Source organism: Condylostylus longicornis, unplaced genomic scaffold (genome assembly GCF_029603195.1).
Source record: "Condylostylus longicornis isolate FDR11 unplaced genomic scaffold, ASM2960319v2 ptg000010l, whole genome shotgun sequence".
NCBI classification, from domain to species: Eukaryota; Metazoa; Arthropoda; class Insecta; order Diptera; family Dolichopodidae; genus Condylostylus; species Condylostylus longicornis.
Window position 1 is genome coordinate 9,505,512 of NW_026577979.1, and position 23,540 is coordinate 9,529,051.

The window sequence follows — 23,540 nt, forward strand, 5'->3', positions numbered from 1 at the left end:
GACCATAATGCCTGACTTATTGTCTGTAATTTTTGTACAGTGAAAACCATTATATAAATATTGAAACTCATATTTTTTGTGTATCTAATCTAATAACAAATATTGTATAGAACTAAAAATAAAATTACTCTATTTTGATTCAAGCTTGCGATTGTATGTTAATAATAATTTATAAGCAGAAATTTCTGAAATCTTTAATTTATACTAACATTTTTGAGCTAAATTTAAATTCACTAAGTTGATTTTAAAACCTTGAATTATAACATTAAGAAAATTATTACAAAACTCATATAATAAATGATATAAAATTTTTATATTATACAATTATAATGCACCCTCTTACCCCAAAATCGGGAAAATATAAAATAGATCAAGGATATTTTAATGTACATATTCACTAAATTTTTTTTTTATACACGACAGACGTAAAGAGTTTGTACTCGTCTGCAATATGTTAAGTATTTTGTTAAAAGTTCTAAGTATTTTCTCACTCTAAATTATAATTTTTGTTTTTAGGCTTTTCAATGTAATCCTTTTTAAAAAGTACTCAAGCACAAAACTCATTACAAATTACATTTTTTTTTTTCTTTATATAATATTATGTGTGTATATGTATGTAACCTGTCATTTCACATCAATTACGGTGACGGGTTCATATTTCAGAGAATATTACATTAATATAAAAGACGCCGCAATAGACTAGATAATTTTTCGATGAAAAAAATTTTCAAAAAAAAATTCATGTGAATTTTTTTTTTATTTTCTCTTCAGACATTCGTGAAGGTTTCATGTAAATTACCTATAATGAAATTGTTGTTGTAAAAACAAAAAAATCCAAAATTTTTCCAAAGTGATTAAAGAAAAATTCTTAAGGTTATATTGACTTAAGTCTTGAATATTTTTTATTTTAAATACAAATAAAATTAGATTTGCAATTTTTGATGATTTTATTGGGGAAAATTTAAACAAAACCAAACGAATTTGTTTACCATTCTGTGCGGTTTTGATTTACAATAATTTCACGCAATTATGCGGTATTAAAAACAAATTAAAAATACAAAATACGCGAAAAGTAAAATTACCTTGTATGCCAATTTGTTTATGAATAAGTCTTAAATATTGTATAAGAATAAATTTACACCGTAAATTAAAAATAATTGTCTGTCTGATAAGATTCTTCTTAAACCTATTAAGTATTTAGCAAAGAGTGAGTTTGGAATTAATTTAAATTATAGAATCTGCCGAAATAAAGAGTTTTTAATTAAATTTTTACTAAAATTCAATTGAAATATTAAAATTTTCATAGACAAATTTGATAAAAAAGTGTAATTTTCATTGTTAAAAATTTAATATTTAAATTGTAAGTCTTAAGCGTATAGCTATTCTTTAGAATATAGCGAAATTAATTTTAAATTTACAACAATTTTGCAAATATTAAAGTTCCTTCTTTTACTTGGACTTTAATTGCATCCATGTAACTAAAATAACTCGGGTCAAACTAAAAAATTGAAAGGTTGAAAGGGTAATGTCTTTAAAATTCTCTAACTAATCTATGTTAATTGTGATTCTAAAACTCTACCAACAATTTGAAAATTTGAATAGTTTAAATTTGTCTATTAGGAAAAATTCTCTTAGAGTCAAAATTCTATAGACACATAAGCCAAATATGAGAGTAACTTTACTAACTAAATAATTGAAAGGTGTTAAGTGTAATGTCTTTAAAATTCTCTAACTAATCTACGTTAATTGTGATTCTAAAACTCTACCAACAATTTGAAAATTTGAATAGTTTAAATTTGTCTATTAGGAAAAATTCTCTTAGAGTCAAAATTCTATAGACACATAAGCCAAATATGAGAGTAACTTTACTAACTAATTAAATATATACCACTTCTGTTCGTAATACTCAATAAATACATACCAATAATTTGTTTTCTAGAAAATAGAACCAATAGTTCGTTTTCTAAAAGGTATCATCTTTTAAACAATTTTAAACAATGAAAGAAAGCGAAATTATTCAAGTTTAAATCGAATTTATTAAACATTATAAACACAATATTATTTTTGTAATATAATAACTACGAAATTTGAAAACATATTAAAATTGTGAACAATTAACATTAAGATTATCTGCAGTTATACCTGGAGATGACGAATTCAAAAGGAGTCGAAATATTTGGTTTATTAATGTACCAATTCTCGTTCCAATTTTTATATAAGACTTACGTGTAAGAGATCAAGAAAATATTTTGAAATTTTTGTATAGAGGTTTTCCTCTTATACAGGCAGGCCAAAAAAAAAATTTGTATAAAATGTGCCAGTTATTGAAACCATAGTCGTACCCAAAGTCAATTTCTACCAATTTTCGAAAACCTTACAAATAAAATATCAATAAAATTTTCCAAAATTTATGAAATTTTAAATGTTTTTTTTTTTTAATTTTTAAATGTGTTCTAAATAGTAGAATTTGAAAAACAGAATAAAATTTTAAACCACAGTCCATTCTTATTCTATATTTTTTAATCTTTACTCAAATAATTGGAGTATGTAATTTTTTATTTCATTTACAGTCGACAAACAGAAAAAATTCAAAATAAAAACAAACCGACAGAAAACGTTAATTCTGGAAAATAATTTTTTTTTTTTTTTTTTACTTTTCAACTACTCCGCCAACATAACTCCTTAATTCCCTGTACTTTGAATATTTTTTCTCAACTTTCTTTTATAATATTTCTGTTTTACTTTAATGAAAAACAAATCCCAAACGCCATATCTTTTTAGCTTCAACAATCTTCTCTTGTTTTTGGTTTTTTTATATACCTTTCCCTCAAAAGTCCTTGTATGGAAGAAGAACTTTATCCTCCTTTTCACATTCATTCTCTTAATTTACTTTTTCTCTTCTTTGTCAGGTCACAAAGTCTTATCATCGAATAATATACTGTTACTATACGGAACCATAAAAGAAAAACGAACAAAAAAATATTAGGTACGATAAAAACAATTACAATAACAACAACAACACTTAGTTAACTAGAATCAGGATAACAAAAATGGAGTCATCGCCGTTGTTTGAAAATAAAAAACAATGAAAAAAAAAACAAGCAGAAAAATACAAAATAAAAGTATTAAAAAATACAAAAACAAGAAAAAAAAAAACCAAAGTTCTTAAATCTTCTAGAGATTTTCTGCATTATCCCAATAGTAAACGAAAGAGGCATTTATTTTAGTATTTTGCATTTTATAATCCTTTTATCTTCCGTCGAGATATTTAGTCGCTTTATATACTCTTGTATTCCTTGCCGTTTTTTTTCCTCTCTTTTATTCTCCTTTCCTCTCTCATGTTAGTTTCCTTTTATAATTTCATTTATTTATTTCTTGTTTTTCTTGTTTTATCCTTGCTCACTTTATATTTACTGTTATTATTATAATATTATGTTTTTGTTTTTTTTACTATCACTGTTATGATTGGCTTTGTTTTTTTTGCTTTTTTTTTTAGTATAATGTAGAATAAAATTTTATAGTTAAAAATTTAAAATCAGCATAGTGCCAACATTTCAACAAAGTAATGAAACAAAAAAAAAACAAAAAGGATATTGAATAAATTTAATATTTGTTATATCCATGAGGAGTAAAGAAACACACGGAATGAAACAATTTAATTTTGTTTTTTCATTCATGAATATTATGTTAATATACACAGTGTATCAGTAGAGGGAATCATTTAAAAGAGACATAAAAATTTTATAACAGTTTCGAATATAATATATTTATAATTATATAGTAGAGTTGTCGATTTAATTGATTGATCAAATGTCGGTGAAATGTTTTGTTTAATGTTACCCTTCGTAATAATTAAATGTAAATATTTCCCTATAATAAAGGACCTGTTACAAGTAAATTACATTTCTTAATTATAAACTACTCTTTATCTGATGCACAACATAAACAAATAAATTGATTTTTAAATTGAATTTAAATTTTCTTTTCCACCTTTCATTTTTACAATTTAAATTCTCTCCTTTTCTCTGATCAACTGTTTAACATTATATTATTAAAACTCTGTAAATTTTTAACTTTCAATTTGTTTTAACAGAGCAAGCTCAAAGAACTTGAAAAAATACATATGAAGTAATTTTAATATTCAATATTTTTTTATTTCTTCTTTTGTTCAGAATGCAATAACATTACAGGAATACTTTTAAGTCTTTACTAACAATTAGTATTACAAATTGTTGACCCCTGTAGCACATACAAAATTCACATATATTGAAAATACACTATACATATTAATTCCTTATTTAAAAAACCACGTTTGTTTTTTCATGGTGCAAGAGCAAATCAGCCACCTAAAACTTTGAAAAATAAACAAATACAAAGATAATTATATTTCTAATCTCAAAACAAAACAGTAATCATTGTGTATAACAGCTATGCAATTCTCGTTTTTCTACTGAAATAAAAACTAAAATGGAATATATGTATAAGAGTTCGTTGTGGCATTGACAAAGAAAAATAGTAATGTTAACAAACTTTTAATTCTCTTTCTACTTCTCCCCACTCTTACTTAATGCAAAGAGATGTAATAATCAGGATATTATCAGTAAACGTTTTTTAAGCATTTTTTAAGCATTTTGCAAAAAAAAAAACTATAATATTACAATTTAAAAAAAAAGAAAATTAATGTTTTCTAATATTAATGTTTTTCTAATAATAATTACAGGTCTCTTGCATGCGATTGTAATCTAAATCCTAATACAAATGGTACTTTTAATGGTGGTGTAAGCAATGGTGGTAGCTCATCTATTAATGGTGGTAGTAATAGTGGTACTGGAATTTTATCATCAACAACACAAACACATTATGCAACAACAATTAATCCAACGAATCAACGTAATATCGGAAGTTCATCATCAAATTCAAATAATAATGGTGGTAGCAATGGTAATGCACCAACATCATTAAATTCATTTGGCAATAATAATGGAATAATGAGTTCATCGGGCGCATGCATTTGTAATGGTAATAATATTGCTGGTACAGGAAATAATATTGGTGGTAGTACATTATTATCAACAATTAATGGTGGTAGCAGTGGTGGTAATCCAACAATGAGTTCATCTATAAGTAGTAATAATAATGGCGGAAGTGGTAGTGGAAACAGTAATAACATGTTTAGTAATTTCTTTAATGAAGATGGTACACAAAGTAATGCTGAAACATTATTATCATCAAATGCTAAATTTCAAGCTATATCAGCAATTGCTGTTGCACAAGATGGTGTCATTAATGTTGCTGATCAAGGTAAGTTTTTTTTTTCTGCTTTTTTAATTACGTGATTGTCTATACATGTATACATGGCTGTAAACGAAAAAAAAAATATAAATATTTTCGCTTTAAATTTTTCACCATTTAATGAAAATTAGAAGAGTAGGTTAGGAAATGAGCAGAGGTAGAAAAAAAATTGGTGAATTTTACATTACGTTTGTTTTTTCCTTAGTGAATCATTCTGGTTATACATATTTTGTGTCATTTGCGTGAAAAGTTTTTGAAATTGGAGATCTTTTGTAATAGAATAAGAAAAATAACAGGAAAAAAAAAATTTTTTTCTGAAACTCTCAAACTCACAAAATATTCACTTTTAATAAGTTTCTTACAGAAAAAAAAAACCATAAGGAAAAATTTTTCAAAAAAAAAAAATATTTTCCAAAACTAAGGATTTTGAATTTCTTTCCTTATTCAATCATTCAGTATATAAATATTATTATTTTTATATAAATATATATTTATATATAGGTACGCATAAATGTTAAAACTTTAGAAAAAAATTGTGAATCCTTCCTCTTGAAAATTTTATATTTGAAGTGAGTTTTCTGCAAGAAAGCAATGATAAAATGAAAAAATAGAAAAAAAATAGAAAAATAAACCAAAGCTTTATAAAAGAAAATTTTCGCAATTCCTGTACTTATTTTTGAGTATTTAAAAGTTTAATTAAAAATTTTCTAAAATCAAGGAGCAAAAAAAAACAAAAATCAGAAAAAAATATAAATATAACAAAATTTTCAATTAGATAGGTAGGTTTTCTCTAAGGTTATAAGCAGACTTTTCTCTAAATTTTTTTACAAATAACTTTAAGTCACACAACTTTAAAATATTTTTGTCACTGAAGAGCTTGGCACAAAAAAAAATAAAACAAAAATTCTTACTTAAATATTTTCCTCTTTTAAAAACAACAAAATTAAATAACAAAATGAAGAATTTTTATAATTATTATTTTGTATATATGAATAATTCTATAAAATATTTAAATATCAAATTGAAGAAATTAGAATGAAATCACAAAATTTTTCATAATTTTAATTAAAAAAAATATTGTGGCTGAAATGTAAATGATCTTTCTTCAATAAAAATTTGGAGTGGATATTAAATTTAAAATTAAAATTTGAATTTAAAATTTTCATTAAATTAAACTAAGAACTATTAAGAACTATTAGAAATTGTGTATAGCTATTTGAACAATTTAATTTCCAATTCAATTTGAAAATTTATCTTTATTTTACCAAAATTTGAATATCATTTTCATTTTAGTTTAAATATTTTAATTTTTGCTAAAATTATGTGTTACTTTTGCATTAGTGAAATTCTTTGTCGTACGTTTTGTAATTAGAAATAAGATCATGAATGATGAGACTCATCAGAGAAAAAAAAATGCAAGATTCAAAATCTTGCAAATCTTACAAATGTTATTCATTTTGAATGATTTTTATTCAACTTTAATTAGAAAATCATAGCAGGAGCAGCTCTCAAGTCACTTGCTAAAATTAATTTTTCGTTGCTTTTGAAGTATTAGATTACAATTAATTACGAACCATTTACTCATTTGAACTTGTTTTATATAAAGTCGTCATATTTTAAGTTTTGTAAGAGTTTGGATTTAAAATTGTGTTTTAATTGTGCTCATTTTTAAGCGGAATCTTTAATTTCACAAATTTTTTAGCATGTGTACTTTAAACATTAATTAACAAGTTTTAATTAATTGTTCAAATTTTATTTCTTTTCTCAAATTATGGGACTTATACTTTCTTATACAATTTAAAATTGAATTATAATAAAATAATTTGTTATAATATTCTCTTCTATCAAGACTTGTTACCTCGACCTGCATAAAAATATTTAGTGTTTACTTGATTTTAATATTGCAATTACAAAAACGCTCTCTTATATTTTTATATAATTTTGTTTTTAACCTCAATTTACACAAATTCATACTACAACTAATTGCAGGGTACTACTACAATTTAATGTTGCAATTTTTGTATTCCTTCTTATTAACATTCTTAAGTCTTTTTTTGAAAATTTACGCATAAAATATTTATACTCGTACACATTAAAAATATTAATTAATTTCACCTTAACATACATACTCAAATTTAATTAATAGTTTTAAAAATTTAAAAAAAAAAATAAAATAGGCACTAAACTTAGTAGGTCAACAATATAATGGCAACAATTCGCGTAACTCGCGTAATAACTGCGTCGAAAATAGGCAATTTTTAGTTATTAATCTATGTTTCTTATGTAAAACTCATTCTCACTCTAAAATTTTAAATTATTGCAGCAAATTAGTCAAAAAATTCTATTTACAAATTTTAGTTATGAGTAATTTTACAAAGGAGAGTGAACGTTAACGCCAAACAATATGCACTTTTAACTTATTTAATTTTTTACTTAAAATAAACTTTTAGATTTTTCAGCTTTTCCTTTTCGTCTCATTCTTAACTTTTCCTTTGTTTTTAAATGTAGAAAAATATATCATATTAATTATATACTTATAAATTGGAAGAAAATAAAAGGCCGAACAATTTCCACTAGATTTCATTTTGTTAAAAACTAGAGAGAAAAAAAATTGTTAATTTTCATTTTTCTCTTGTGTTGTTAAAGAAAGAAAGGTCTAAAGAGATAAATGCACTGTGAATGAGTAACCTTAATGATAATTTGACCGCAACAAAAAAAGGAAAAAATTCTAAAAATAAAACAAAATTGAATAAAAAGCTTAAAAAATTATAAAACAATAAAAAAAAGAATCAAAAAACATAAAACAATGTACACTTAAATTTTGCCTTCGTATAAAGTTGTAGACTTCTTTCTTTAAAAATAATTTTTTTTTTTGCCTTGAAGATTTTATTTCTCTAATGTAATTTTGAAAAAAAAAAATTGTTGTTATGAAACTCTTATTATAGTTTTAATAATTAAATATTGTCAACGTAAAATCATAGATTTTCAAGTGTATAAAAAAAATTATTAGGTTTTGTAACCTATTCTGTTCACCCAGATTTAGATAGTAGAAAAATACTGCAAAGTTAATTAATTCGAGTAATGAATTCATATGAAAGAACCTATCTCATTATAAAACTAAATGGTCAAACTTTATTCGTTTTCAAAAGATTTGGCATGGTTACACCATTTATAAGTTTGCTAAATGAGAGTGCACACAAACTTGTGTAAAAAAGAATTTATTGCAAAGGCAGCCATTGAATCATCTTTATTATCTACTGTCCGAAATTCGGGAAAAAGAGAGCTCAAATTTAAGCTTGTTTTTCGTGATTCCAATTATATAAAATATAATTTATTTTTTGCCCTAAGATTAAGTCCAAAATTTTCAATAGAGAATAGACCTAGGAAAATAGAAAAACATGTTGAAAAAGTTAAAAATCCGGCTACAACAGTCGTAAAACCACCAAATTTTGTGAGCATATAAAACTCAAAACGGAGAATTCGTTGGTAAACATATTTCATTTTTGTCTTAACTTGATTTAGGCGGTTTGTGTTTGAGGCCACTGGTATACTGTTAATATTTTCCCTAAAAGTATGCAAAAAATTTATGTGCCAAGTAAAATTATGCAAGAGTTTACACGTTTTATTTTTGGCTTAAATCTTAATACCTTTATTTCAAATAAAATTAAAAGTTAGTAAAATTGCTTTGTATGTTTTTAAAAATAATTTCATATTGGAAAGTAAATTATTGCCAAAACCTGGATTTTAAATAAACGCAAATTTTAGGTAAAAATATTCAATTTTCGCAATTAAAATTTTATTTTAAAAGCAAAAACTAACGCAGCTCAAATCCATTATTAATATCAAATCCATTATCACTACGAGCTTATAGTTGGCATGAAATTTTCCATAACAATTTTACTGCTTATTTCCTTTCAACTTTTACAGAATTCCATTGTCCTTTTATAAGTAGTTCTCAATCTTTGTCTTGTCATGTTTTTTAAACTCATATTTTATGTTTTTGTTTTTTTGTAATTTCATTTTTATTTTTCTTCTTCTTCTTCTGTTGCGTATTATGTCCTTAAACAGTATTAACTTTTTATAAAACATTTTTAAAACAAAACAAACAAACAAAAAAACAGAAAACAAAAACACGCTGGCCTTTACATTTTTTCTAATTGTTTTGTTATTTTCTATTCCTTTTTCTTTTTATTTTAGTCCTTTTCATACAATTATTTTTTTGTTTTATTTTGAAGCTAAGTGCATAATCACAATAATTGCTTAAAGTCAAGGATCAAAACAGAAGAAAATAATCATAAACTTGTTTGTAAATTTTTTTTTTTTCCATTTTCTTTTGTTTGTTCCTCTTCTGTTTTTGCGGTTTTCTTAAGAATAGCAAGTAAAATCAAAAACGAATATAAAAAAAAATTTTAAACTTTTCTCATTTTTAGTTTTCTATGATATGAATGAAAAAAAAAGTAAAAAACAAAAAAAAATGAGAAAAACAAAAAATAATAACAGTATTTAAAATAAAAATTAAAGCGAAAATTAAAGAGAAATAAAAAGGAAACTGCATTGAATAAATGAAGGTGAGGTAAAAATGTTTGTTTGTTTGTATAAAATCAAAAAGTGCATCCAATAAAAGTACACAAATTGAAAATCGCTTAATTTAAAAGTAGGGTTTTCATAAGCAAGGTCCGAAATATAACATTCTTATCTCCAAGAAATTTTTTAGAAGTTTGTTAGCTTCCTTAACCAGCTATGTCTTAAGAATAATTAAATAAAAGTTTCTACTTATTATTTTTGTAAACCATTTTGCAAATATGATAGAATTTTCAAAATTCTAGTACATAAAATTCAAATTTTAAAAGATTTTGAATTCACATTAAAACAAATTTCACTTCAGCAACGAATTTAGGCCAGTACTTTTATATAAAATAGTACAATACTAGAATTATTACTAAATTTATTTAAAAGCAATTGTCTTTACATTATAATATAGTACACTTGTATTATTTATGTTTGTAGAACAACATTACCCTATCATGGTTTTTAAAATTTATTTTACAAAAATTAATTTACTCATCCATATTTAGAATTAGTTTCTTGTTATTCAATCTTGGAAATTGAGTATACAACGTAGTATTTCTATTCTCACCTACTAAGTGATCAACTTCGCAAACTACTTTTAGAGATTTGTTAAGAAAAACTTGTTATAATTATTAAAAACTACTAAGGAGATAATTAAGTGTCGAAGAATTACTACTCATACTTCAAAAGAAAATCTTATACTAAACAATATTCAGAATATTTAATAAGTGAATTCGATTTTTATGTGAAAGATTGGAATAAAACGTGCATGTATATGAACTTATGATGCACTCATAATAACAAAATTCATTATTATTTAAAAAATTTCAAATTTTGCCGCACTTCACTCGTTAAAAAATTCCTAAAACTCATAAGAAAAAAAGGAAAAATGAAAACTTGTTTTTTGTTGGATTTTTGAATTCTGCGTTTTCATTCCAATTAGTTAAACATAAGGAAGAAGCGTAACTTTCTTTATTCAAAATAAACTCAAAAACTCTCTGAGTTACCTAACTTGATAATGCATTCCTTTAACACTTTTATTTAATTTACACAATATGATTTTTAGGGAAATTATTTTTAAGCCTCTTTTATTAAGAAGCATTTCAATGTTGTCATATCAAATTAGTTTCTGTTTTTAGTTTCAATTTTTTTAACGAAATTTCTATGAATAAGAAAGAATTCTCAAGCTCTTATTTCCTCCTTCAACTCGTTATTCGTTAACAAAATACTAGTTTTCTGTTTTTCTTCAATTTCATTTCCCTTTCCCTTTTTCCCTTCACTAATAGTTTTGTTTTCTCCCGCGTGACCTGTTCCCTTATACTATACTACAGTCACGTAACATCTTCATCTTAGCTTTCTTACAATTTTTCTCTTTAATTTTCATGTTTATTTTTCCCTTTATTTTTTTTTTTGCATTTTTACATCGTCTTCAAAGTTGTTTTTTTTTTGTCTTCTTTTAAAACTTTCTTTCTCTTTTATAAGTTTTTTAATTTTAATTTCGAAACATGAAGAGGAAAAAAAAATTAATATACAAAATAACAAAAAAAAAAAAGTTGTGTTATGATTATTTACAATTTGTATGACTGTGTGTTCTTGTTTTATAACTCTCTCTCTTTAATATTGTTGTAACCTACAACTTATAAAAATAATTTTTTTTTTCGTTATTATTATAGTCTTTTGCTTTTACACTTTTTTGTTTTACCCATAGTACCGCTCCTTAATAATAAATGAATGATTTTCTTTTTACCATTTCGTTTTAGTTTCTTTTGTATATCTTATTATATATTTTATTATACATATACAAAAATTGAATAGGAGGGAACCCTTATAAAATTAATGTATGGTACTATGTGCATTGATCAACTTGAATTAAATATTAAAGAAAACTCTTATTATATCCTTATATGAATTCATTTTATTTTTTTGTTTTTTACAAATTTTTCATGTTTTAATAATAGTAATAATAGAACAAAATGAAAAACCTTTAAAAGAAAGAGAAAAACCGAAACTATATTATTATGATGAAAAGTTAACAACAAAATAATAAATAAGGAGAAATAAAAGTTATTCAAATCGATTAACTTTCAACTTTTGAACCTTCTTAAAGTAAAGAATAAACGTATGTCAAAATATAAGTAGATTTTTCTTAAGAAACTTTAAAAGGATTGTTCATGTTTCAGGCAAATGGTAATATGGGCTATATTTGGTATTTTTCTGCAGGACTAAGGAAAAATAATTAAGCGTAACTGGGAAACGAAACACTAACATCTTTAAGCAGAAATAGAAAGTAGTTTTAAAAAATTTTAGTTATCGAGAATTTTAAATTAATTTTCACTACACAAACACTTTTGTCTTATTGCGAACACTGTCCAATAAATGATAATTTATTAAAAATGACAAATGGATGATGAAAAAATTTTCAGTGTTTTAGAATTATTTTAAATAAAATTTTTTCAATTTTTGGAGTATTTTTTATTATTATAATTTGGGGCACTTTCAGTACCCCTCTCGGGAATTCCCGTAAAATATTAATATAATATCCCGTAATATAGACTATTACTATTTTTGCCAAAAAATATTTTCATCCTTTATTATCACGTTATTCAAAACGCAGCTCTTCATATGAAGGCTGCTTTTTCCTAACTTTAAACTTTAAAACTTTCATCATTTTCATTTCAGTTTTATATTTTATCTCTTCTTTTTTTGCATATTTGTCGGGAATTTTAATTTTTTTCAATAAAATATGAATGAATGCGTTTATTATTATTTAAAAAAAAATATGAGAAATTAAAATGAAGTGAACCTTTTGTTTTATAAAAAAAAAACAAAAACAGAAAAACAAAAAAACTTTAACAAAGTTATTTAAAAAAAAAATACAAAAAATAAAATGTTTTATTAATTTTTGAAATTCCCATAATAATAACGACTCCATAATACTTAAAAAATATTCTTTTTGTATTTTTGAATAAGCAATATGTCGGAACACGGAAAAACTTATTTTTAATAATAATAAATTTTGAAAATAATGAGTTTTCATAAACATTTTTGTATAAAATAAAATATTTCATCTGCATTTTATGATGAAAATCCCATAATTTTTGAAAAAAAAAAAATTTATTCTTCATTCATACACATTGATCGATTAAATCGACGTAAAATAATTCTGCTATTGATTATTGTACACAACTAAATCAGTTTTAATAACTTATAAATAAAATTAATATGTAAAAGAGTATAAAATTCAAACCTTAATTTGCTGAGTTTTCGTAATATTGTTCAGTATAAAATATTTTTATGATTTTATTCATAACATTCTTTTATAAAATAAAATGTTAATATTTTCATTAATACAAAAAGAATTTTTTTTATATGGCCATTATATAGAAAAATTCGTGTTCCAAGATTTTTTCGGGGAAGTATATTATTCGTTCTTACAAATTCTAATAAATATACTTAAAATAATAGGTCTAAATTTGCAAATTTCCTCCTATGTTCCGAATAAAATGAATTATTAAGATAAATCAACTATTTAAGCATATATTTTTTTCTCGTAACAATGCTCAAATATTATATTGGAATTATTTTGTATAACTTAAAATATTAACACTATTAATAAAAGGTCGTATTTTATTTTACGATTATCTATTTTATTAATTCCATATTTCATATTGTAGGAATATTATTCTGTAGATGCCCAATATGTAAATCTTCCAAGAAAGATGTGCGAACGTTATTAATACACTTTAAAATACAATGTATTTCTGCGTTAAGGAAATTTAATTATATAAAAATTTAAGTATAATATTATAATTAGAAGTTAGCGAACAATGCAAAAGTATGGAACTTTTACAGACTAGAGCAAGTATGGATTAATTAATTGTTATTAAAAATTCTTATACAATATTAATTTTTTATATAGATTTATAAGTATAAGAAATGAAATGAATTTTTATCTTAGAACAGCTGTAATTAAAAGTAAAATAGATTTGTCTCAGAAATAGTCAAAAAAAAATTAAGCGGATAAAATTTAAATACCATTAACTTAAATTTATAAATATTTGGAAATTTTTAATCCCATGTATAATAGTCAAAATCTCATATTCTATTACCATTGCCTTCAAGCTTGGTAAAACACAATAAATATTTTAAAATTTTATATATTTCGATGGTAATGTGCTATACTAAGAAGCAAATTATTTAAAATACATTCTTTTACAACAACACAAATTTCAAATTGCCTTCTCTCTTTAGTTGCCTTCTCTCTTTGGTACATATATAGTTTGCTGGATGGGCGTAGTACAAATAGATTAAAGAACAAGGTCGAAGTAGCAAAAAAAAGCTTAGTGCTTTCTTAGAATGTTTATGTTACAAAAACTGATATATTGATGAAATATGCTAAGCACGTCAGTTAGTATTATCAATTTTAACACTTGATATTACCCATGTTAGGTGTGCGACATTTTGTGGAAAAACTCAAGTTTTAAAAAAAACTTATTTGAAATCAAAAACTTAATTATGCAGCGTTATTCTAATTAATTGGTTTCTTTTCGCAAATTTAGTAAACTTTCGAAACGCTCCCTTGCAAGATTTTAAATTTACTACTTAGCATATCTGTGCGTTTCACCATTGATATGCAAAATTATTAATAAAATTCTAAAAGTTGTTCGTTCAAACTCATACCCAATTAATTAACCCAAAAACAAATATAATTCAAATCTAACAAGATATTAATTTTCATCATGTTTAATATTTTTCCACAATTTAAATTGGATTACAAGTGTAATAAATGCATTTAAATTGAATAAAAATTAAAAATTAATTCATAGTTTTTCATTTTTCCTCTTTAATTCAAAATTAAAATTCGATATTTAAATTATTAACACTATTAAAACTTTTGCACACAACAAAACCTAGACACTTTTTACATTCATAAAGGCACAACATTAGAATTTTACTTTTAAATATTTTTTCTTGTTTTCCCCTGCTTTTTTAATGAAAATTACAAAAACAAAGAAAAAATACAAAGTATATAATAGTAAAAGTAAAGGCCAAGTAAAAAAACTAAGAAAAAAAAATTTTCTATTTTTCCTTGTAATTTTTCTCCATTCAAGGAAAGAAAAAATTGAAAATGTGATTAAAACATTTTTCTCTTTTTATTTTTTTTTTTTTGATTATTCAAAAAAAAAAAGACCTTTAAATGACTAAATCGGATAAAACTAAAAAAAAAACAACAACAATACAATTCAAAGTGAAAATGAAGGTATAAAGATGTTGATGAGGTATTAGTCGTCTTTATAAACAGAAAACTTCAAAAGAAGGTGAAAATGAGGCCATTTAAAAGTGTTTTTTCATTTTATTCCCTTTTCATTTTGATTTTGTTTTTATTTTTGGTTTTTTGCATTTTTATATTGTAATTAAAGACTAAATAAGGAAAAACTTAATTAGAAATAATTATAAACAACTAAAATAAAATTAAGCTTCATTAGCACCTTCTCTTGTTACCTATACCCATTTTTCTATGTCTTAATTTCATTAAATTATTAAAATAGAAGAAGGAAAAACAATAACAACTTAGTAGAGGTTCAGCTTAATAAAAAAAAAATTCTTAAAATTTACTTTAAAAAAAAAAACTATACGAAATTGTAAGTGATTAAGTTGTAAGAACAAAAAAAAAAAAAGTGAAAATGAGGACGAGGACATTCTGCTGCTTATGTCAAAAAAATATAAAATTATTCAAATAGAAAAATACTTTAATAATTAAAAAATAATTTTCTCTACAATAAATTACAAAATGTCGACAATATAATTTGTTTTTCTTAATTCAATTTAAATTTGGATTGAAATTTTTTTTTTCTATGATATTCAAAAATTATTTTTAAATTTTCATAGTAATTACGATTTTTACAAGGTTATTCTTTTTTAATGACTTTTATATTATAAATTTACACTTAATTTTCAATATTGCCCTTGATAGCAGTAGAAAACAAAATTAGAATTTCAGAAGCCTAACAAAATAAATTTAAATTTTTTTTTTTGAATGAAAGTAGTTGATTAGAAAATTTAAACTGAAATCAAGAAAATTTTAATATGAATTTTAAGGACATTGTCAAGTGATTATTTTAGAAATGAAAATTCAATATTGTAACAATTAATTATTAAATATTTTGTTGTTTAGATTCCATTTACTTCTATAAAATTTAGCAATACAACAGGTAGACAAACACATGTATCAAACACAATTTTTTTTTTCTAATTGAGTGTTTTACATAATTTCAATTTACGTCTACTAAAATCTTAGCTATTACATTTAATAAAATTAAATAGTTCCCTCGGGAAAATATTCATTATATAGCTTATTTTATTGAAAGGAAAAACTCATAATCAATATTTAAACTATAAGAGCACAAAAACGCTTTCTATAACTAAAAATTCCATTTTGAAAAGCAGTCAAATATAAATTTGCGTAAAAGTTAAAAAATTTTATTCAGATTTTAATATTAATAAAGGCAGCTGCATTTAAAGTTATATTATAGTATGGTATTCTGTCTACAAATCAAAATTTTCAATGCGTGCTTTAATTGGTTTTTAAAAACCTTTATTCCCTATTAAGAAATTTATTTTATTATTTGCTTAATTATAGGTCTGGATCCCAAATAATTCAATTTAAAATTTCTGATAATTTAAAATTAAATTATTTTTATAGGTAATAAATTGTTAACAACAGAACTACAATTTTGAACTTTACAAATTTCCACAAAATTTGTAACAACTAACATTGTGAAATTTTTTTTTTGGCATTCAATCCAAAATTAATTAATTTTTTTATAATGCGTTATAGGCCGTTTCAAAGTCGACGAATGTGATATATAGCATCGAGTTCCATTTAACCGATTGCTCTACAATTATCCTTAGTGTATTTGGAGTCGTCTATGCATTCACGTTACTTATTAATCTCTTCATTTTAGAATTATGCATAAATTATACAGAATGTGAAAGTTTTATATTTTTACCTATTCACCCGAATACATCGTAAGCCTGATCACATTAGCCTACACAAAATTTTTACTTAATAAACAACCACATACTTATTTTCATAAAGGCAATCGTGCATAAATTTATTATAATTTCTAATTAGATTTCATTTAATAATACCTGTTCCTTAAATTTAATGACTTTACAACTAAATTGTTATTCGATAAAATATACGTAAAATTTCTTAAAATTCATAGCATAAAAATTTTTGTAACATAATACAGTTATTTTTTATTTAATATAATTAGAAAATTTTCAATTTAATCGTGAAAAATCAAGAATTTGAGAATCATTAATTTTATTCTAAAAATAACTTTCAGAGATAATTAATGGTAAATATTAAAAACATTATACAGAATTCAAAATCAAAACACTAAATTCGAAAAACAAAACTTGTCGGCTACTCTAGTTAATTCTAAATAAATAATTATATATATAATTTATGTGTGTTTTATATAAATAATATAAAAAAATCGAATCAAATTTCACCTTCGTTACATTTTTATTAAGAAAACACTAACATTAAAACAAATTGATAAAAAATATAAGAAATAAAGCTAGGGCGGAAAATATTTGCAAAAATTCCCTATAATATAAAAAAAAAGTTACAAAATAATAATAGAAAACAGTAAATTTTAAGGAATAAATGAAAAACAGAAATCAAACCAAGAAAAAAAATCCTTAATTACATTTCTTTATCACCTGATGAGTAAGCAATTTACTTTGGTTATTATTATTTACAGTTATTTATATAATGTCCTATACAGGATATTCTACATTCTATATACACAATTTATTATTAATGTAGGTGTACACTTTCTCAAAAACAAAACAAAAAAAAAACAATTTACCTAAATCTTTAAGTAAACTGATATTTTTTTTTGTTGTCTTCTCTTATTGGCAGAAGACTAAAATAGGAATAAACAAAGAAAACAAGAATAAAAATAAAAAATAAAAAACATAATTAGAATTATTACAAATCATTAAATTTCAAATGGATTTCTAAATCAAAATCCTCAAAAAAAAAAAGACAAAATATAGAAAAAATAATAAACAAGAGTAAAAATTAATAGGATGAAAAAAAAAACACACATACAGAGACATTTTAATTTTGAATTAGAAAAATTAAAGGTATATAATAAGTAAAATAAAAGAAAATTACTTCAAAGGACATTTTTCTTTTCTCTTCTTCAATTAAATTTTAAAAATTTTTGTTGTTCTTCTTTTTACTTTTTTTTTTAAACTTTGATTTTGTATTCATGATTTCGAAAATTAAATTCTTTACGGAAACAGCAAGTAGCATGAAATTTAAATTTACTAAATACAAGTTGTTCTACTTAATTCTTCTTTAAATTTACTTAGAAAAAGTTTTGTTGGAAGGTCTTACTTAAGCCACGCGAAAAATTGTAAAAAATTTGAATCGATCATAAAGTAAATCTTGTATTTTTATTTTCGTATAAATTTTATTTATTTTCCGAATAATAAACGGATCAACTCATCAGAAATCAAAGAATAAAATTAGTTTTGAAATGGAATCAGCTTTAATATAAAGTTCTGAATCGAATAAAACTGGCACTGGAGCGGTTCAACCTTAAAAAATTAATTATTATAATAATGAATAACTAATACTGAATAGAATTTAAATTTGCTTGAATTCTAGTAAGTATTTCAAAACTAGTATTTCGAACTGCATTCAGAATTCAAATATACATGATATTCTTATGATTTTACTCATTGATTTAAAACACGTGGTAGAATAATTTTAGCAAAATAATCTTGCACAATTTATAAAGTTTAATTCTTTAACTGTAAATATTTAAGACATAAAACTAATTTTATATATATATTGTGCTTAATGACAAAATATACATACAATAATCATTTTTAAAAAATTTTAACTCCCCCCAAAAACTGCCCCCCTTAAAAAAATGCTGACTAGCATTAAAAATCACAATCCAATCAATTATGAACCAAAAAGAGAAAATTAAAACCAAAAAATTCATTCAAAATTCATTCATCCAATATTTTTATGTAATAAAATTTACAAAAAGAAAAAAGAAAATCGACTAACATACCATTACGAAACAAAAATTAAATAACAAAACAAAATTATGTGACTAATAAAAATGAAATTTAAAAAAAATCTACAACATCTCATCTCTTCTTTATCCAAAAAGCCAAAAAAAAAAAAAAAACAGGAAAATGAAAATGAGAAACAATACTTAATTGTACATCTGTCGTATAATTTCCAAACCTAGGTATATTATATAACATTAAATAAAAATAGAAATTTACTGTTACATAAAATATCATTACAAATTCACTGAACCATTAAAAATGAAGACTTCTTTTGTTTCATTTCTCTTTTTATTTAAACATAAATTTTTCTCTTTAACCTTTATGATGACTACAAAATACTTATACAACAATATGTGTAATAGTGTACAAGGAGGCTGTTATACATGTAGATGTTCTAGTAAGGTACCATTATTATGATAAACAAAATATCATTAAAAAAAGAAAAATTAAAATTTTCTAGAGAAAAAAAATATACAAGAAAAATTTGAAAAAAAAAACTCTTAAAACCCCATTTTGTCGGTACATACATAAAATATTTTTTGATTTGTTTACAAAATGTGCTCAAACTTTTGAGATGAAGAGGTGAAATTTTAAATATAGGTGTTAGGTTAACTATAAAATTTCCCTGATCTGCTCATCTCAGCATCTTAAATACATGACTTAGTTGTTACCTCTCTCCTCTCATTATTTTTGTATTTTATTTTCTCTCATATAATGAACGAATAATAATAGAACAAAAATTTTTCTTATTCCCTTATTATTTTCTCTTTTCTATTACTTGCCCCAAAAAATATGCAAAATTTTTTAAAATGGTTTTTGTTAAAAATACAAAATTACGTCGATTACCTTAAATTTTTTAAAAACTGAAGCATTTTGTCTCTTTAAAAATTTTAATGACACCGAAATGATTAATTTTTACCTTAATGTCATGCAATTTCCTTTCTTTTCCAAATATTCTCTTGTAAAAAATTTCCTATAATATTTGAAAAAAAATGTGCTTTTTCAGTTTATTTAAACTTGTGTATATATTCATAATTCTATATAATTATATGTACCCATTTATATATATATATACTTATGTATAATGTAATACGATATATACACGTTTTTAAAATATTTGTGCACACAAAATTACATTTGTGTTAGATGTGATTATGTTGTGAAAAAACCATGTCCTGTATTTATCTTTTTTAATGAGAATCTATAATTTGATACGTAAATCATTGGTAAATCATCTACACACACACACATTTCAAAATAATTTTGATTTTCCTTATTTCTCTTTATTTCATTTATATAACAATAATAATAAGGACTCATATTCTACCTGTCAGCAAGTGTTTCTCAAAATGTAATAATAAACAATATTAAACCTTCAACTTAGGTTCAGAGAGAAATTTTGAATTTAATTTACATTTTTCCTATTTTTAACTCCAATAACGTATTTTATTCAGAGATTAATTTTCAACTAATGAACTACAATACTCTCTTTAATTCTCTTTAATTTTTAAATATAATTAGCATAAAAATAATTATGCTAGAAAATTCGTATTAGTGTTATCGTACATAATTTATAATATGACAAATTTCATCTAACTTTTATATTCAATTTTGCTTGTAAAATGAAAAGGAAAACATTGTTTTTGCAACACTTTTCTTCTGCGTTATGAATGACAGCCAATAATAATTTTAAGCAAAATAAAAAATTTAACGTCTATGTCAATTTACTTTTATCGTGAAAATATGGTATTATTCAATAACCTATATTAAAAACTTTACAAATGTTCTATTACCATTTTAATTTTAATTGAAATTTAAAGTTTAAATCAAAACTTTTCCATTTCATTATTTTCCAAATCATTTAATTACTTTTGTCTAATGCTAGACATTTATTTTCAAATAATTACCAAATTTCAAACGGAAAATTCTTTAATAATAAATCAGTAAAACAGTTCTACTCTAAGAATCACTGTTTTATTCATACCCAGCCATGGCTCAGTAGAATAATAAATGTATATACCTTATTATATACATCATTATATTCAAAGCATATACCATGAAGTATATACATATGTAGATGTAAATAATTATGTTTACTTAAAAATAATTTTTTTTTTTCGTTAGAGGGATAAAATATCTAAATGATTGCAATGATTATTGTATTTTATAATATCTTATATTTGTATAATGATAATAATAATGATTAAAATTATAATAATAATGATAATGTAGAAGCGTGATTCGTTGCTGTCATCGTCATTGTCTTTATATATAATATAGCATTGCTATGTATAAGTATATACGAGATGTTTTATTGTAACATGCCATAAGGATATAGTATAATTATATACACATAGTGTTTCTACCTCAACCTGATTACGTAATGTAATCTGAGAAAAAAAATATACAAAAACAAAAGTATTTCTTTTTTATTGTTCTTATTATTCCTTTATTTTGCTACTTATATTTCTGTAAACATTATATAAAAATAATAAGGTAATAACAACAATATTAACAACAATATATAATAATAAAAACAACAAGAAGTAGTATGAAGACAATAAGAACAACAAGGATTTCAAGAAAAACGGATAGGAGAAAAGAACAAGAAATAAAACAAAAAAAAAATTGTAAATATCCTTAAATAATCATTAAAGAAAATCTATTCTAGCGCAATCAATTTGATGATCGTTAACATAATCATCTGGCTCTCTTTCTCTCTCTCTCGTTTCTTTATTTGTTGTTTATTTTATTTCTCTGTTTTTTTTTCGTTTTTATTTTGTTGCTTTTTATTTGAGTTTTGTATTTTTATATTTAAATATACGATAAAACAATTTCATTTTTTTTATTTATATTTTGTCGTTTGTTTTTCTCTTTTGTTTTCTTATATTATTTTGGCACCCTGCTATTCTTTCATGTCCTTCTTCATTTTTTTTTTGTTTTCCTTATTTTTCTTTACTATTATACTATTTTTTTTTTTCAGTTTTTCATCACTTTGCTTTATTATTAATGTTTCATCCCTCTATTTCTTTTTCTACTTTTCTTCTACTTTGTTTTTTTTTTTGATAATTTTTTTATTCTCTCCTTACTATTTATTTACATGAGAGCACGTGTATTTGTGTATATATATTATATAGTTATTATTTTGTAACGTTCACAGTATTTATACGCTTCATCAAAAAATTTGGTGGCCTTTTTTTTTAAAAAGAATCATTCGTTATCATTTATATTTTACTATTATTTCTTTTCTTTTTTTTCCTTTTATCTCATTCTGTTAAATAGTATTATCCTTGTATATCTTATTATACACGTATATTATACAATTTTATATTACACTTAAATCGTATACTTTTATAGATAGTTTAACTTGCTAACGCAGAAGAAGGGGAGAATTTTTAAAGAAAGTAAATTTATACCTATTTACAGTTTCATGATAATCTTTGTTCTCTTATATTATAAGTTATTTTGCATAACATTAGGCTAAGACTTTAAAATATTTACATTTATTTTTTAATGGGAAAAACAATGTTAAGTTCTTTATACAGCCTTTTTGAATACTTTTAAATACAAGAGCATTAAGATTGTCATTAACTCACTTTAGCATAAATTATGTTATTTTTATAGATTTAATATTGAAATATTCACAGCTTTTTCTGTTAGTTCAACGTTTTAATATCAGAAAAAAAATTCCATTTAATAAGCGAATGATAATTTGAATATCATTAATTCATTAAAATTTCCGTATAAAACGTATACTTTTATACATTATATTGAAATGAGTAAAAAATAATTTATATCTATTATAATATATAAAGGTATTGAAATCGAAAAATATACCTTCACTTCTACCAACTTTTTTCAATATAAACTATAATCATTAAAACTATCACTTAATCAAAAGTATACCTTTACACAAACGTGCACAAAAATCATTTTTTCTACGTAAACAAAAATGTGTATACTTTAGAAAGTATCCTTAATATAAAAATTCTGGTCCATTCTACTCAACAAATATTACAAGTGTATTACATATAGGCTCTCCATCATGTATATTTATCCTGTATATTAATATTTACATAAATATATATACAGCATATAAATATGTATGCTTATAGCAAATACATTAATTTATTACAAAACTATGCTCATAATGCCTCTATACTCATTAAATCAGGTGAAATCAAAAATGAATGGCAAGAAAATGAAAGTCAAATATAACTTGAAAATTAAGAGTCCAAAAATAAAAAAAAAAAAACAAAATAAGAAAGATAAATGATTCATTCATATTATGTATAAGCTGAGTATGGGAAGGGGAATTCGAAATGTGTTTGCTCTCATCTAATTATAAGAAATAAGCAGAGTGTATATATACAACATTTTTTTTTCTATTTAAGAATAAATAAAAATAAAATCTAGGTGCTAATTAATTATAAATAAATATAGGAATGTAAGTTAAGGTTTTATTTTCAAAAAAAAAAAGGAAAAACATTTCAGTAGTATTTAATTTTTTTTTTTGTTATTTTTGCTATTTCCTACCTTCTACCTTCAATATTTAACAGAGATTTGAT

General features: G+C 23.0%; 1 protein-coding gene across 2 annotated transcripts in view; it reads left to right on the forward strand.

The window, feature by feature from the left end:
- The window catches only part of LOC129618803 (teneurin-a), a 364,957-nt gene that overhangs the window by 298,152 nt on the left and 43,265 nt on the right, over positions 1–23,540 (forward strand). For both annotated transcript variants that reach the window (XM_055533811.1, XM_055533812.1), the window contains one exon: positions 4,721–5,301. In XM_055533811.1, coding sequence (XP_055389786.1) covers positions 4,721–5,301 — 581 coding nt within the window. The remainder of the gene's footprint in view (positions 1–4,720; positions 5,302–23,540) is intronic.